Here is a 17500-nt window from a genome sequence, read left to right as displayed (position 1 = left end):
TTATTAAAGGCAATTTATCATCTTCTTCTAGGATATTTTAAACAGACTTAGATGACTTTCAATGTTAATGAGTCATCCCAATATTTTTTTTAATCAGTAAAATCAGTAAATTATGGTATAGATCTTTAGTTTAACCTGCTCTACAGCACTGCATTCCATTTTTTACTATAATTTCTTTGCTCCATTGTTAATACCTGGCTAAAGAAAACAGTTTATGCTGTTTTTTCTTGTGATTTTTAAATCATCACCTAAGATCATAATGAATAATTCTTTATATAAAATAAATCTGCTCTTCCGTTACCTCGTTTTGATGGAATAACGGGCAAAAATCTCCTAAGTACGATTTTCTCAGCAATTTTGAGAGTTACTTCTTAATTATGTCGCAGCTATCTCTTGCTTGTGCCGATGGGAGCCCTCTGGACCACTTTATTGTCAAGTTTTTGGTAATCAAATTTTTGTAATTGAAAAATTTAACTATTTTTTCATAAATTAATCATCATTAAATGTATTCAAAGTTCAGTTAATGCTGTACTACTTTCCCTTTTATTTGGAAAGCACTGTAATCTATGTTGAAACATGAATGTGACAAATTTCACTGCAAAATCTGTGATACTTTAATCCCATGGACTGTCTATGAGTTATTATGAGACCAAGTTACAAATTTTAGCAGAGTTCAGATATTTTACTAGTCAGAAGGTCATTGATTCTTTGCAGCTTTTAGACGTCCCTTATCAACACTCGAATAAAAAGAGTAGCGCAGATATCGCACAACAACATTCACAGAGCTTGAAGTATGTGCTGTCTGAATCGTTCCCTTATAACTGAAATTTTGTCCACATTCTTGAGTAATCTCCAGAAACTGTTTAATGGGGCGCTGAAAATTATGAGGATTTTGATTCCGTGTTTCTTTCAGATCACATTCAAAACTAACTAGTTTGTAAAGGAATGAAAACTTGATGTTTTATCTGGAGCATGTTGTTCCGTTCCTTTTCTGATCTTGTTTGACCACTATTATATCCTGAAGTATCATATTTTGGGTCTAAGACACACTTACAATTACACACAAACCACAACTTGGGCGGAAATTTCAGCTGCTGGGAATTATTTAATGTCTTATTTCGATTGATAAACCAGCCATTGATTAGTTCAAATGTTTAGAATAAAAGTTATTTAAAGCCATCTTGTTGTCAACAGAATAACATTTATACATTAGATTCTGCCCAGGAAAAAAAAATAATATGTATAAATGTTTGTACGGTAATGATCAAACTCAACCACTTGCTCACGAGAAGCAAGTCATAGCCATTGCACCTATAAGGAAATATTGTAATGTAATTATTCTAACTAACATTGCCCTGGGGGCAAACTGAGAAAGCAACCATGGTGTGCTGTAAAAGCTGGGCCCTAAAAGACTATACTAGCCTTGGATCATGACCTAGGGGGACAGCCTAGCGAACAAGCTGCTGGAAATTTCTGCAAGCACCAAAACATGCGCTCGTAGCAACACTGGCTGTAATGGTCAAACTAACTTTATCATGAGTAATTCTTGCATGTTTTCAGTATTGTAAAGATTTTTGTTTAAGCTCCATAGACATCCATGGAGTTACTGCTCAAATAAAGTTGTAATTTCCGGGTCTTTTCAGCTGTTTTATACCGGAAAGGCGCTGATAAAACAATGTAGTCACTGAAACAAACTCTTAAATTTTTCTGTTGTCTGTATATCATGTTGTATATAATGGATAGTGACAGCACACATTTGTTTTTTGTTGAAGATTTTTAAGAAAAGGTGAGTAAGTGCCAGAAAAGGGCTGAAGTAAGTGGTATCCCTAGACCCACCAAAGAAGGGGAGAGAAATAGTTTGTACCATAGCTTAATGATGCCATGAATTCTTGGCAGGATCAAAAGTACTCAAGGCTAAAAGATGAACTAAATAATGATGCACGGATCCACAGAAAAATCTTAAGTCTCAGAACCAACACATCCTCAAAAAGAACTACAAACTAGCAGAAAAGAAATGTGTATATTATGTTAAATAAACTAGTTGCCGCTTTTACTGCTTACCAGTCTTCAAGCAGTCCATCAGCCCTTTGATCACCAATTCGTCCAGAGAAAATACATCAGCATTTGATACCAAATGACCTGTGTTATACACAAAAAGCTGCAGCTCTAAGGAAAGGAACCAAACAGAGAGGTATCTGCAAAGCAAAACCAACAAGCAGTATGTGGCAAGGTCAAACACTTAGGCAGGACATGTTCATTTTAGATTGATTGGCCATACTGGAAATGATTTATGCTACCATACACCCTTCGTGGATGTCTTCAGAGATATGTAAGTTCCTAAAGGTAAGTCTGTTAATCAGACTATGTATGACTTAGTTTTTGACTCTCTGAATGAGTAGCTGGAAGTTCCACTGTTCCAAGAAAAGTGTGGATTTCTTGTTCAAACACTGAGGAATATATACAGGAAAATTATTAGAGATCTTGGTATGAAAATAGCAGAAACTTTTGGGTCTGTAACTCTTGAATAGAAACTTCATCTGATGTATGGTGAGCAAATCTCAGTGCTTGATTAAGCTTCAGGATTGGGGTTCATCTGTGCCTCATCTGTCCCACTTTGTGAAGACCTTGAAAAATTAAAGGTCCTGGGCACACAGTATTCTTTAGATGACAAACAGCAAGGCATTCAGTACAGCAAGACTACCGAGAAAGACATCAGAATGTACAAGAAGGAACAAAAGCTCTGCCAAACACAAGGAGCATCCTTTGAAGTTTCAACACACTGTCTCTCCTAAATTTTGCTGTCGTACTCCTCTCTGACAAAGAGGAACTGCAGCATAATGAAGACTCACAGAACCAGGTGCTACATAATCAAACAACTAAAGAAAAGGCACTGGTACTCTCAGCAATTACTGCAAATCATCAACCTGAACAACAGACTTGGTCAAGGAATCAACTATAATATACGATGCTGAATAACCAGAGAGAGTGAATTCATTAAGCAACAGGCTGAAGAGGAGAGCATGGTCATCCCTGCCACTACAAGTGTCTCTAGATACCACCGTATATACAAGCGAAATCAACATTCCCTTAGACAAGATACTGGTTGACCTGTTCTAGTAATTTCTATCTTAATCCACACTGACACTTACTTCTCAGCAAAGTATGAACATCTTTTGTACAGCTTCATAAAACTTGCATCTTCCTAGTATTTAATTGAGGGGCTAAGCTCATCTAGCACGCTGAATTTTTCTGCAAGTTCCAGCTTTATCGACATCCTTATTTGGAGCAGAGGTAAGCAAACACATTAACAGGTTGTGTGTGCTGAATTACTATTGATGGACATGCGTTGTATGTATCAGCAAAAATTTTCAGCACATAATGCTGGCCTGTGTGTGTAGCCACTTTGTATTTAAAAACTGCATTTTGTTGTTAAATTTCCATAATACGCTTGAATGATTGTTAACAATAACAATGCTATTAATACCACTTCCCACCAAGAAACCACTTTGTAGCGTATGTAAAAAATTACTTTTTTCCTATTTCCTAATTTATAGCAAATTTTACATGAGTTTCACTGGCACGTACAAAAGACATGTACGGTATACTTTCTTTAAGCAGGCATTTACTTTTTGTATCATGATTTTCTAAATTTCATTTCTTCAGAGGAAAAAATAATATAACCTTTTCAAATATGCCTGGGACATCAATAGGATCAAACTTCATAAAGTTAACCAAAATTTTTCTTTAGTTTCTATCAACCTTGTTTTTCCTTAAGTGGGTTGAATCTTGACCAAAATCTTACAGTGTTCTCTTGAATATGCATGAACTTAACATCTAATGATACTTGAGAGCTAATATTGATTTCATGTGACTACCGATAATAAGTGCATTTTACTTGATGTTCAGTTCAAATCATATGGCCAAAGAGTAATTGGAGTTATGAAAATAAAGTTTGAAAAAACTGCTTCTTTACATAAAAACTAATTGCATAATTTTCTTCAAGAGTGATAATTTAGAGACTGCCTTACTTAGCCAAACCATGTTATAACTTATCCAACCATTATGTGTCTCTGAAAGCTCCCAGCCACAAGTACGTTTTATTACTAAGAAGCCAAGCTTGCAATGCCACTAATCCTTTGGGCTTCCAAAGAAACTCTTCTTCACAGCTCCTCTTAACTTGTCAGTTCCATGAGACTCAATGAAGAGCTCTAACTTTTTTTATATATTTTGTTCAGGACCTTAGGAGTTAACAACCAGAAAACTATATTTTTCCATAGTATTATGGTCACGGCAATGACAGGCCTCTCTTCTTATCTTGCTCTCTTGAAAGCAGTAATTAAATATGGCTCGCAGTTGTTCCAGTATCACATAGAAACCTCTAAAGAAAGCCCTCGAGTAGACTTTAGTAGTAAGTATTAACTGTAAATCGCTCTGCAAACAAGTTAAAACATGCATTTCATGGACAAAAGAAGTAGACTAATTAGGGGACCACAGTTTCTTAAAGAGAGTAAAGATTTCAGGAGAGGTTCAAAACTGTCATCACTACGGTACCCTAAGGTCATTCATGAAGAGGATAAAGGTATTTGTCATTTGCAGTGGGTATTCACAGTATAATAGACTTAATGCTATTTTGTTCTTTGAAACTTAATACTAGACTGCATTCAAATTCTTGCAAGGCTAACAGTTAAAATAATATTGATGTGGAAGGTGTGCTGTCAATGTCGTCACTAATCAATTTGACCTTGTCTAGCTTAAGCCACTGACGACAAAAGTCTCCTGATACAGAAGAAATTTGACTGTCTCTCATTAAGGATTGGTGTGTTGGCATTGGAGTAGGATATCATAGATATTACCAGGCTACAATAATGATTGGATATTATACAGAAACAGAAATGGCCATGATGAAAGAACAATGGTAAGATGATTAATTCTAAGTTGAACAGAGTAGCGTCTGAAAGGAAAACATTTATTCTGTATCTCAAGTAATGGGAATAACAGAACTCAGCTAATTACTCAGTTGTTTATAGATATAGCAGGTAACTTATGAGAGCCCACCAAAAAGTCTACGACAAGGAGTACACAGTTCCTTTTAAAAGTAAGTCGTGATTTAGCCCCTGGTGTTTAAAAGGCTTCCGAGAGCGGTTTTAGAGAAGGATCAAATAGCCACAGGTTGTTTGTAATATTCTCTTAGACCTAGGGTTACCAGTCATATCTAGTGTCTTTGTGCTTGTAGGTGTTAAATGACGAAAAGGAGTAGAGGATAAAAGTCAGATAATTAAAAGTACGTGCCAGTGTTTAGTGTCCGGGTAAAGAAAGTTAAACTCGGAACTGTGTTTTGAGATTAATTTTAAGAGGTTTCTCTCTTGGCGCATAGCAGAAGCTAGAAGATTTATAGGTCGGAAAAGGTTAATCCGACAAACATGAATTTGGAACCCGTGAAGGTGCTAGAGACTTTTATGTTTAATGTTAATCACATGGATGAATTAAATTTAATCACACGTTTTTCAACTTATTGTAAGTAACTGTGTGGGTTGTACTGTTTTTTTTCCCTTTTCAACTACATACAGTATATAGCGCTGCGGAATGAAAAGAATGTTGATTGTTTGAAACCAGAAATAGTTTTATAATGTACAGGAAGTCATAAATTCCTGAAGTGGTCATCAGTATCTACGGCTCATGTTCAGTACTCATTTCTGTCTTTGCTTCCTTTATAGTTTGTTTGATTATGCTAAACCGAAGAAATAATTCCCGTCATTAGTCTGTTTGGGTTTGTGTTCCTGTTCTATTTTACTAGGTAAGGAGATATTACTTCTTGGGGTTCCGAAACTAAAATGATTCTAGAGGATCCCTACAGAAAGGAAAATATGGAGAAGACCAGACAAAGTGTCATCTAGTGATGCTCTAAACCTCATCCAGTGATGCTCTAAACCAAGTAAGATAGATCTAAATAGCTGCTTCTATCTATACTATAGGGAACAAAGTTCCCTATACTATAGAGAGCAGCATTAACGTTTCAAAGTTATATGATAAAAGCCTTACAGCCAATTACGTTGGTCATAGCTCTAACATTGATTTAAGCAAATCTGAAATCAAATCAACTGGTAATGTTTTTTGGAAGTTAGTGTCGTATATTTAAAATAGCATAAAGTAGGCAATTGTTTTCGCATTGAAGGTACTCAAGAAAAAATTAAACAATTAACTTTTAAGCAGTAGAATATGGTCAGTATTTGCTAACATCAGCAATACAATCTTTTGAAACAGACAGTGTATTGTATAATTTCTGCTTATCTGAATAAATGCTATTTGGATGTGGCAGATAAAACTGTAGAATGCACACACACACACTCGTATTTTACAATAAATGGAGAACTTGACTGGAATTCTTTGCTTCAGCTATTAAGGTTACCTAGGATCTTATTTTCCATTGCAGGAAAAACGCATTGGTAAAAATAGGTTACGCTGACAAGCAACAGGAAGAACATTCAGTAAAGATGGTTTCACATTTTTTATATAAAAAAACCATTAGATACCTCATCCCACACACAACAATGGTTGCTGATGATTAAGATAACAGTATCTCTTAATTTCTTGATTTCTTGACATAATTAGCCCTCATTTTAAAATGAACGGACTTTAGTGTTATTTAGATGACAGTATGTTAGTCCAGTGTATGTTACATTAATTAGGTGCAAAGAGGAATAGAATTCATTAGAAGACAATGATTTTTTCCTGACCCACAGAAAATTATAGTTTATTACAAAAAGAAATCTGTAGTGCAATAGATCGTCATGTAGAATAAATTTTGATTTGTGTGCAAGATATTAAAAACCCTTGCCTGTTCAGTTTTCAGGAGATCGATTGATATTTTGTATAGTAATAAATAAAATTGCTTTTTCAGAAATAATAATTCGGTAAATAATGGCACAGAAGTCAAAGCTGAAGTTGATTTGACCACCTCCCCTACAGTAGGTTCTAATCAGCTTTTATAGCGACGGTTTGCAATAAAGCCGGGCATCTTTTATGTTTTACAGAAACTATAACCAATTACATTTTCTTAAATATAATGGTAATTTTTTTCGGTACTGATGTAGAGTTTCCTTCGAAACGTATAGTAAGAAAGAACATATATTTACAATCCAAATTTCTGTATATAAGTAGAAATAAACAGAAGTATATCAGTATCTATATTCTTCTTTATGAGTCAAATATAAGCATTTAGTTTTCTAGTTTTCATTTTCCGCACAAATCCTCTCCCTTTTTCTTTGGCATAATTATGAATGATCCAGGTAAAATTCTCCTTAAAACATCTTTCAAATCTATTAGGATACTTTAGACACTAATAGAATTATACTATGGTAATAATTCATAGCAAAAATTCACGAACCAATTTGTTGCGTCATGAGGAATATTAGGAAAGGAAAAATTAATTAAAAGACCACAAATCTGCTTAACAACCATCAAATCGCAGTACCATTTTCTTTCAAGTGTCGTCAAATTCGTGTAAGAATCTGGTAAGAGAAGTATCCACATTTTCTGACACATGTTAAACATGAAAATTACCATAATGCTTTCAAGGTACTTTCTACTTTTATCGACTCAGTTTTGTTGCATTTCACTTATAAAATAAAACCCCAAAACTTTCAATAAATTATGGAATCAAACAAATATTGCTCAGAAGTCATGCTCTAAGTAGATTTAGAGACCACTCTTACTAAAAGAATCAAACAAAATTTTGTGAAGAAAACAACATAAAATAAAATTAAGCATAGGAAAACCTTAAGTATAGTTTATGTCGCCTTCTGGCTGTCCTCAAGATGGAAGTATAATTCCAATGTGTCTCTTGCATCCCACAGGAGAGGAGATGGAGGTGGGATGTGTTTTTCTAAAATCTCAACTGCTTTTCGAATGACTTCGAAGTCAGGTTTCACTTTCAATGTCCCAGCCAACAGAGCTTTTGTTATATTCTGAATTGAATCATTTGCCATTTTGGCTTCTGCATACGCTTCTTTCCAGGCCCTGATCGTTTTGCGCTCATCTTCATTATTGCCTTCCCCTGTGTATTCAAAGGCACAATCGGGACATTTAAGAGTTTTCTCGCTGACAGCTTGAGAACACAGCACACACTTAACGTGTAGCTCACTTGGAAGTTCTCCATAGCTAGGCCAGTTTTCCTCACAGGCTTCACAAGCACATTCGAATTGGTATACATTGTTGAGGTATATCTGACGGTTTTCCAACGGCTGCATGTAAGACCCTCTACAGTATCCTATGGTAATCTCTTCCCCCTCCTGAAGAGTTCTTGCAGCTCTTAAAACAGCATAGCGACCATAGAAGTAAGGAAGGCCACTCGGGTTACAGGAATGGTTAATCAAGCTGAAGGTGGGATATATGGCTGACCCAATGTTCTCCTTGTCAATATGGAATGGAGATATAGTGCACTGAAAAAAAAGGATAAGTGAATAAATTCAAATCAAAGTAAAATGATGAAGAAATTACCAGGACTATAAATAATCATGGTAAGCCATTGTAATGATGAGTCAACATTTCCAGTTATTACAGCTATTTTTAGAATCATCATACAAGAAAGAAAATTACACTAGAACTGAAGTCATTTTATGTCTGTAGATTGAAATTCGATATTCTGTTGCTTGAGGCTAAAAGGCATTAATTGAAAACTTGCACTCAGGTAAAAAACACAGACACTGTCACACTGTACATTCATTTAACACTGGTACATGTTTAAATTAGGAAAGTATTCATTGTATAAAAACCTGAATTTTCTTACTTCGGCTGATGATTAAAGTTTTTTCCACAAGTTTGCTAGGATTCCAATACTTTCATAATTATCCTTGCTGGGAACCAGCATACACTTTTTCTGGAGCAGGCCGTATTCGAGGTTTGTGGGCTCACTCTTCTCCAGGTGCCAGGTCCTCTGGGATTATTCCTAATGCTCCCAGGATGATGGCTGAAACTTCCACTGATTACATTACATCTGTGATAAACACTTACTGGTTTTCTTTATTTACCAGAGTTAGACTTTTCTCTGCTGATTTTCCAGGGCCAGGCCTTGGCAAATGTGTCATGCCTTTTATTGTATACGCTTTGAATTAATGCAGAACATTCACATATGTTGTGGTTGATAGCCTACATATTTTGTTCACATTTGCCGCACACTGGTATTGTGCCTCGCTGCCGAGCTTCTCGGTTCCAGAGGTCTTTTATTCCTCACACCGATGGACTGTGGAACAGCCTCCCAGAGGACGTCGTGCAATTGGAACTTCTTGCATTTTAACAATTTTTATCTACTTATTAATTTATTATTTATCAATTTATTAATTTATTTGTTTCTTTTTGATAAGTGAGATCTCCTCTTTCTGTATTTCCCTTTACCTCCTCTTACTTCTTCCTAATGAACACCATATTATTTGGTAGCTTAAATTTCAAGCCAATGGCCCTTGTGGGCTTCTTCCTCATGCATAGGTTTCATCTTCTGATTTAATAATAATAATAATAATAATAATAATAATAATAATAATAATAATAATAATAATAATAATAATAATAATAATAATAATAATTGGTAAGCATGTATGTAGTGTCTGGTCTAGTGCTGCCATCAATATTATTATTACAAGCCACTCTACAACACCAGTTGGAAAACCAGAAGCCCTAGGTTACCAATACACCAAATGACCCTATATAGACATACTGAATGCATAAATACACACATGCATGCATACACATGCAAACAAACATATATATATATATATATATATATATATATATATATATATATATATATATATATATATATATATATATATATGTATGTATATGATAACATATATATATATATATATATATAATATATATATATATATATATATATATATATATATATATATAATATATATATATATATATATATATATATATATATATATATATATATATATATATATATTCTAAGTAATTTAGCCTAAATTAGACAGACAAAAGTCCATCAGAGCTCATATTAATTTATATCTTTCTTGACAGCCGGGTGGTTAAAGTTTTTATCATTATTTTTAAACGAAGCTATGATTTGAATCCTAGCTGGTGAAGAAGCAATTATTATATTCCCCTATGGTATAATTCATTCCAAAAGTATTGTGAATTTGATGTGAAATTATATTTTTGGCCTAATATTTGTGGAAATAAAATGTCTTGCGTATATAAGTAACATACACACACACACACACACACACACACACATATATATATATATATATATATATATATATATATATATATATATATATATATATATATATATATATATATATATATATATATATTTTATATATTATCTGAAGCATACCAAGTACCTGGTTATTAAACAACTAATCACAGATTTCGAAAATTTACCTCACTTCAGCCAGATACCTGAACTCTCATAACAATAAGAATTATGACTGAGTGCTCTAAGGTAACAGTGATCCCTGAAAAAGCTTATTAATCACATGAAAATCAAACTAAGTTTATTTAGGCAAGTGTGAAGTATCGACAATTAAACAAGAAATATACTAGAGAAAAAGGGCATCACTCCATCAAACAACTTTAACTGTTTCCCTGGTCTTAATTCACATCAGCAAAACTAAAGGAACAAAACATATTTATCACTTGGCCTTGTGCACACAGTTAATCCTATTCACTGTTTTTTTTTAATTCTAATACAAAAATTTATTTTTAAATTCAAAATTTATAATTAGATTTCACAATCTGAAAAATGTTCTATTGCTTGAAAACAACACAAAATTTGATTAATTCTTGAATCAAGTTATTAAACAAAACTAAATCACAAAACATTAATTTATAAAGAAATTAAACTAATCAAACAAAATTTAAACTATCAAGAATTACTCAAGATTTGAAAAGAAAATCTTAATAAATGAAAATTAAATCAAGTATGCAATGTTAATTATCAAGAAATATTTAAAATGCTGAGTAAATAAATGTTAAATCACCAATATATAAAATGTGAAAAATAAAGAGATTGCAAACACAAGAACACACAAAATACAAAAAAGATTTATCAATAACAATTTCACTTGGGCAAAAATTCCCTTAATATACCTTATTATACCATGGTAATAAAGAGCAAAATTCACTTTACCTAACACAAGCTTGTGAAAACCTTTGCAAAATCACTTGCAGCTATTTTAGATTCACAAAACACACTTTTTTGTTGGGTGCCGCTGCTTTTCCTAAGATCAGATCTCAAAAGCTAAGACTAACACCAGTGACCACACATATATTACATTAAAATTGCTCTCTTTTGAAGAAAGAGAGAGAGAAGGGGGGGGACCAATACGAATGGTCTCTTAAATCAGAATGAGTAAATCTGAGGATTCCAGTAGATAATGAAACAGATGATGTCACTAAGGCATTCTGGAAACGAGATACAAGAGAAGGTTCTAGAAGAAGGAAGGTGACGTCACTTCCAGCAAAATGTTTTGAACGCAATTGGGACAATACATGATCAGAGCAATGCATTCTTAAACATGACACAATTGCCATGTGCTTCAGTGCAAGTAACACTTGTTCACATTTCTGAAAAGTACACGTCTTTACCAAAAAAAAAAAATGTATCGAACACATGTAACATTGCAAAACTATTCTTCTTCTTCTCGTACGGAACAAAGTTTTTACAGAAATCCTTACACGATCAAACAGATTGCAACTGGCTAAATATGACTGGCATGTTTTAAAAACAAAACAAAAAAACCCGAGTTGGTTTCCAGAACGGATCAGCAATTGTTATACCGACCTGTCATCACGTAACCCAAAACAAAGCGCTCTCTTATCTGAACTGATGACAGATGGAACACCTGGCCTAAAAGTCGAATTTCTCTCTCCTGCTACTACGCTATTATCAAGAAAGATATTATTAATTCTAAATTATGCAATTAAGTTATCTAAATCACTAACTCTTTTGAGATCTGACACTACACTACATACGATACTTCAACAATCATTATCATTACACATAACACATGATAAATGGAAGAGTAAATATATCAAACCTATGGAAAGACATACATATTACAAGGCAACATCATGAAATTCCTCCCCCTGGAAGATTAGTTATCCCAGGTTTGAATCCAATGATTGAGAACGGGATAAATAATCAGCAATTACATTGTTCTTTCCAAAAATGTTCTCTATCTCTACACAGTATGGTTACAAAATCAGTCAGGGGAGCTACTATGGCTGATAAATTTGTACAGAATCGGCGATAAATTCCAGCCATGTCCATACCTTCTGCATTAGGATGAAGGCCTTTTCCAGCTTCAAATCACAGATACTGAACAGTTGCCTTTCCAAACTCACTTTTTTGTAAGTTTATTGTTAGTCCTGCTTCCCGTAGTTTCTTGAACACTTTCCTTAAAATCTTCAGATGTTCTTCCCATGTATTAGAATAAATCACAATGTCATCAAGGTATACATCCACTTCTTCTATGGATCCTAGCAGTTGATCCATCACCCGTTAGAATGTTGCAGGTGTATTCATCAGACCAAATGGCAAAACAGTGAATTGGTACAGTCCAAAAGGAGTAATGAAAACTGACAGCAACTTAGCATTCTCACCCAAGGGAATTTGATAATAACCTTTCAACAAGTTTATCTTTGAAACAAATATGGCTTGCCCAATATTATCAAGTAGTTGATCAACAAGAGGCAAGGGATAATTGTCAGCCACACTGATGGAATTCAGTTTCCTATAATCAGTACACATCCTAAATGAGCCATCTGGTTTCTTCGCTAACAACAAGGAGAACTATAATGACCTGCACTGGGTTCTGCTAATCCATGCTGCAACAAATACTCAACTTCTTTCTTCAAAATATCTCTGTGAAAAGGTGATGAGTGATAAGCTCTGTTTAAAAGGTTTTCCATCTTCTCTGATCTTTATCTCATGCTTTGTCAGATCGGTACGCCTAGGTACATCTGCAAAAATTTTAGGAAAACTTCTAATCACCTCACTTAATTCACTACTTTGCTCAACACTCAGATGTTTTAGTTTATCCTCCAAATTTTCCAATATGGAAGAATTGTTCATCTTGCTTTAGCTCCCAATTCATAGCAATCATCGTATTCTGTAGATGAAGTTGTCTATGTTATTGTCACGGTTTCAGTTTTAGTCTCTGTGAAGTAAGGTTTCAAAAGATTTACATGTATCTTCCTCTGTCTTTTCCTTCTTGCTGGTGTTTCAATCACGTAAGTTTGATCACTTAACTTCTCTATTATCCTACAGGGACCTTGAAACTTGTTGTCATACACTAAAACTTCTTAGCTTAGTCTTAGCATCATATCTCCTTTTCATTTTTTCTTGACTTATTTTCAAATTTTCTAAAGAATTTTCTAATTTCTCTTAACCTTTTCTGCAAATTCCTTTACATATTCTCCTTGGATTTCCTCTTGATTTTCTTCCTAATTCTCTGCAAGAATCTTCAATGGACCTCTCACGTCTCGACCAAAAATCATTTCATTTGGTGAACATCCCATACTTTCTTGGTAAGCATTCCTAACTTCAAATAACATCAAGGGTAAACCAGTATCCCATTCTCTTCCTGATTCATAACAATATTTTGTTAACATACTTTTCAATGTCTGGTTGAACCTTTCCAAGGCTCCTTGAGTCTCTGGATGATAAGCAGTTGGTAACTGTTGTTTCACTCCTAACAAGTTCATCACATCCTGGAACAATTTTGAAGTAAAGTTCGTTCCTCTATCACTTTGCACAATTCCTGGTATTCCAAAATTGGAGAAAAACTCCACCAATTTCTCAGCAATTACCTTTGCTCTTATACTTCTTACAGGAATCGCCTCAGGATAACTTGTCACTGGACACATTAATGATAACAGATATGCATTTCCTTTCTTTGTTTTCGGAAGCGGCCCTCCCACATCTATAATCACCTTGCTAAAGAGTTATCTTCTAACTTCTATCTGTTGTAGGGGGGCTTTCTGAATGATTTCATTCAGTTTTCCAGCTATCTGACATGTGTGACACTCTGCAAAACAGGCTAACATCCTTGTAAAGTCTAGGCCAGAAAAAATACTTCATAATATTCTCAACAGTCTTCCTGATTTCCATATGTCCCTCCTCGTGTGCTGCTGCTATCACTTGCTCCTCAATGGATATGGAATTAAAATTTGATGATATTCAACCCATTCAGCATTTCCTGGTATATCTGCAGGTCGATGCTTCCTCATTAGCAATCCTTCCTTTAGATAATAACAGGTAGGAGTTTGTTGCATCTCTTCCTGATCAACAACTCTGAAGAACAAATCCGTCAACGTTGTATCCTTCTTCTGCAGTTCTATTAGCTTCTCTCTAGTAGCCTGACCAACTTCAAGGGCTGAACTCTCAATATCTGCTAACTCTGCTACTGTAGTTTCACTACTACCATCAGAAACACTTTGACTACTATGAGACTCTTCAAGAACAACAGGATCCTCTTCTTCTTGGGAAATCTCTTCATTATTAGCACTAGGGGTAACTTAACTTTTCTGGAACAGCTCTTCTAAGCTCAAAGATCCTTCACTTTATCTTTCTGGTAGAGGTAAATCCTCAGTTTCTTCACTTGCAGACGTAGTTCTCTTCATACTCCTGGCAATTGCACAAATTGGAAACAGGTAGGGGTTCTTCTTCCCTAAATCTACCGTAAGACTAATCCTCAACAGTTTTTCTCTCACTATAGGACAAGGAACAAATGGTACACCACCAACTTCATTACTCAGTAAAACATGCACACCTTCAACAGCTAGCGAGGCCTTTACAGCAAAGTCAACATTCCCTGTCACCAATTCACACAATAGGTGCAAGCGGCATATAGGAGTTACCTCTTCTCCTCCTATATCCTTCAAAATAACTGAATCTCCGGTGAGATTCTTCTCCAACTGTGGGTGAGCACCATGAACTACCACACTATGGTTACTCCCCATATCACGTAATACCTTGACTGGTACCTACACACTCCCTCCTTGAGTTGTCAGCATACCTTCATAGATATATGGCTTAAAAGCCTCCAAGCTGCTCAGTCACTCACTGCTTGAGGTTACATTTCCACTGGCTGCTAAACACTCAGGTTGTTTATTCTCAGTCTTCCCAACTGTCTCAGTCTTCCCCACACTGCTCTTCGTAGTTTGTTTCACCTGGTTAACTTTAACCACTTGACCAACTGGCTTTGTCTGCTGTTGTTTCCTGATAACAATCTCGACTGTAGTGTCCTGCTCTTCCACACTTGAAGCAGACAACATTAGTCTTCTATATCTGTCTTGAGAACAGACTGGATGATGAGGATTTAACATTTAATTTGCTGAGGGGTATTTCCTGGCTTTGTAATGGCATTGCCATTTATAGGATTCCCAGTAGTGATGTTCCTGAAATTTGGATGAGACCCAAAACCTGTGCATTGTTCGTTCTGGTACTTGACATTATAGTTCCTTTTGCTACAAATAATATTATAATCCTTACTCGGTGTAACAGCTTTGTCAAGTTTCTTAATCTCTCTCTCCCTTAAATAGGCTCTTATGTGTTCAAGAATTCCTCTAAGATGTTGCTCTAGGACTACTAACTCTTCAAGTTTGTCCAAGATTTAACTTTAGCAGCCTCCAACCATTGTTGGAAACATCTTACTTTTTAGGCATAATCCAAGAAAGTTATCTTGTCATCCTTTCTCAAAGATCTGAATCTTTCATTGTAATATTCAGGAGTCATCTGGTAAACTTGTAGAACATTGTGTTTGAGTACCTTGTACTCTTTACACTGATCAGCTTATAAGGCTAAATAGGCACTTCTCCCTTTACCAGTGAGAACACTCTGCAACAAGACTGACCATTTATCTTCTGGCCATCCCATACCTGAAGCCACTTTTTCAAAGTGATCAAAAAACTCATCTGGAGCTTCTTCTGTGAACTTTGGAATTAACTTCTGCACTCTTACTACATCAAATACAGGGCCGGAATTACCTTAGGTAGGGTTAGACAGTGTTACAGGTAATTCAGAGCGAGCTTCTATTAATTTCATCTTTCTTTCATAATCTTCTTGCTTCCTTGTTCTTTCTCTTTCCTCTTTTTCTCTTTCTCTTTCTTCTCTTGCTCTTTCTCTTTTTTTTCTGCTACTCTCTCCCTTTTCTCCCTGTCTCGTCTTTCTCTTTCAGCATGCATCTTCACCTTAATCAAACTTTTTTCTTCAGCTTCTATGCGTCTAAGCTCTGCTTCTGCATCACTTTTCTCTTGCTTATCTATAAATTCTACCTCACCTGCATTCAACAATTCTCGTGGCTCTCCTAACTCTTCATCTGTTTTACCAGAGTCCATCAATGCTTGGATTGCAATACATCCGATTTGTGCCATAATCATACCACTAGACACATTACCCCCACATGCCACTACTAAAGCAGTACACTGCGCCTTAGTCAGGTTGGATTCAGGTAACCCTTGGATGGAAGGAGCTGCTAAAAACTTCTGAACATCGAACAGAGGCATTTTCTCTAAGTTACTCAAATAAATAATTCACAATATAATGCTAAAATATCTATGAGGTCACTCTCCTATCAAAATATACCCCTAACACCACCAGTATAACCCATAAACCAGAGTGCTATTTTGTTTTGCTCCCGGGTCTCTGGGCACCAAATTCTATTGTCATGAAGCGTACCAAGTACCTGGTTATTATACAACTAATCACAGATTTCGAAAATTTACCTCACTTCAGCTAGATACCTGAACTCTCATAACTATAAGAATTACGACTGAGTACTTTAAATGTAACAGTGATCCCTTAAAAAGCTCATTAATCACATGAAAAATCAAACTAACTTTATCAAGACCAGTGTGAGGTATCAACAATTAAACAAGAGATACACTAGAGTAAAAGGGCATCACTTCATCTAACAATTTTAACTGTTTCCCTGGTCTTAAGTCACTTCAGCAAAACTAAAGTAACAAAACATATTTATCACTTTGCCTTATGCACACAATTAATCCTATTCACTGGCGGTCAATAGATGAAACACTTTTTTTTATAAATACAAAACTTTATTTTTAAATTCAAAATTTATTAGAATTCACAATCTGAAAAATTTTCTATTAATTGAAAACCACACAAAATTTAATTAGTTCTTGAATCAAATTATTAAACAAAACTAAATCATAAAAACTTTAATTTATCAAGAAATTAAAAATAATCAATCAAAATTTAAACTATCAAGAACTACTCAAGATTTGAAAAGAAAATCTTAATAAATGAAAATTAAATCAAGTATGCATTGTTAAATTATCAAGAAATATTTAAAATGCTAAGTAAATAAATGGTAAATCACCAATATATAAAATGTGAAAAATCAAGAGATTGCAAACACAAGAACGCACAGAATACACAAAAGATTTATCAATAATAATTTCTCTTAGGCAAAAATTCCCTTAATATACCTTATCAGACAATGGCAAT

The 17500-nt window shown here is 34.7% G+C and overlaps 1 protein-coding gene across 3 annotated transcripts in view; it reads right to left on the bottom strand.

The window, feature by feature from the left end:
- Window positions 1–6195: 6195 nt before the first annotated feature.
- LOC136826872 (SET and MYND domain-containing protein 4-like) overlaps window positions 6196–17500 on the bottom strand; it is a 32168-nt gene continuing 20863 nt past the window's right edge. For all 3 annotated transcript variants that reach the window (XM_067084390.1, XM_067084392.1, XM_067084391.1), the window contains exon 5: window positions 6196–8438. In XM_067084390.1, the coding sequence (XP_066940491.1) occupies window positions 7788–8438 (651 nt within the window). In that variant the 3' untranslated portion in view covers window positions 6196–7787. The remainder of the gene's footprint in view (window positions 8439–17500) is intronic.

Source organism: Macrobrachium rosenbergii, chromosome 41 (genome assembly GCF_040412425.1).
Source record: "Macrobrachium rosenbergii isolate ZJJX-2024 chromosome 41, ASM4041242v1, whole genome shotgun sequence".
NCBI lineage: Eukaryota > Metazoa > Arthropoda > Malacostraca > Decapoda > Palaemonidae > Macrobrachium > Macrobrachium rosenbergii.
Note: the sequence above shows the minus strand (reverse complement) of the source record. Positions and strands in the feature narration are given on the sequence as shown.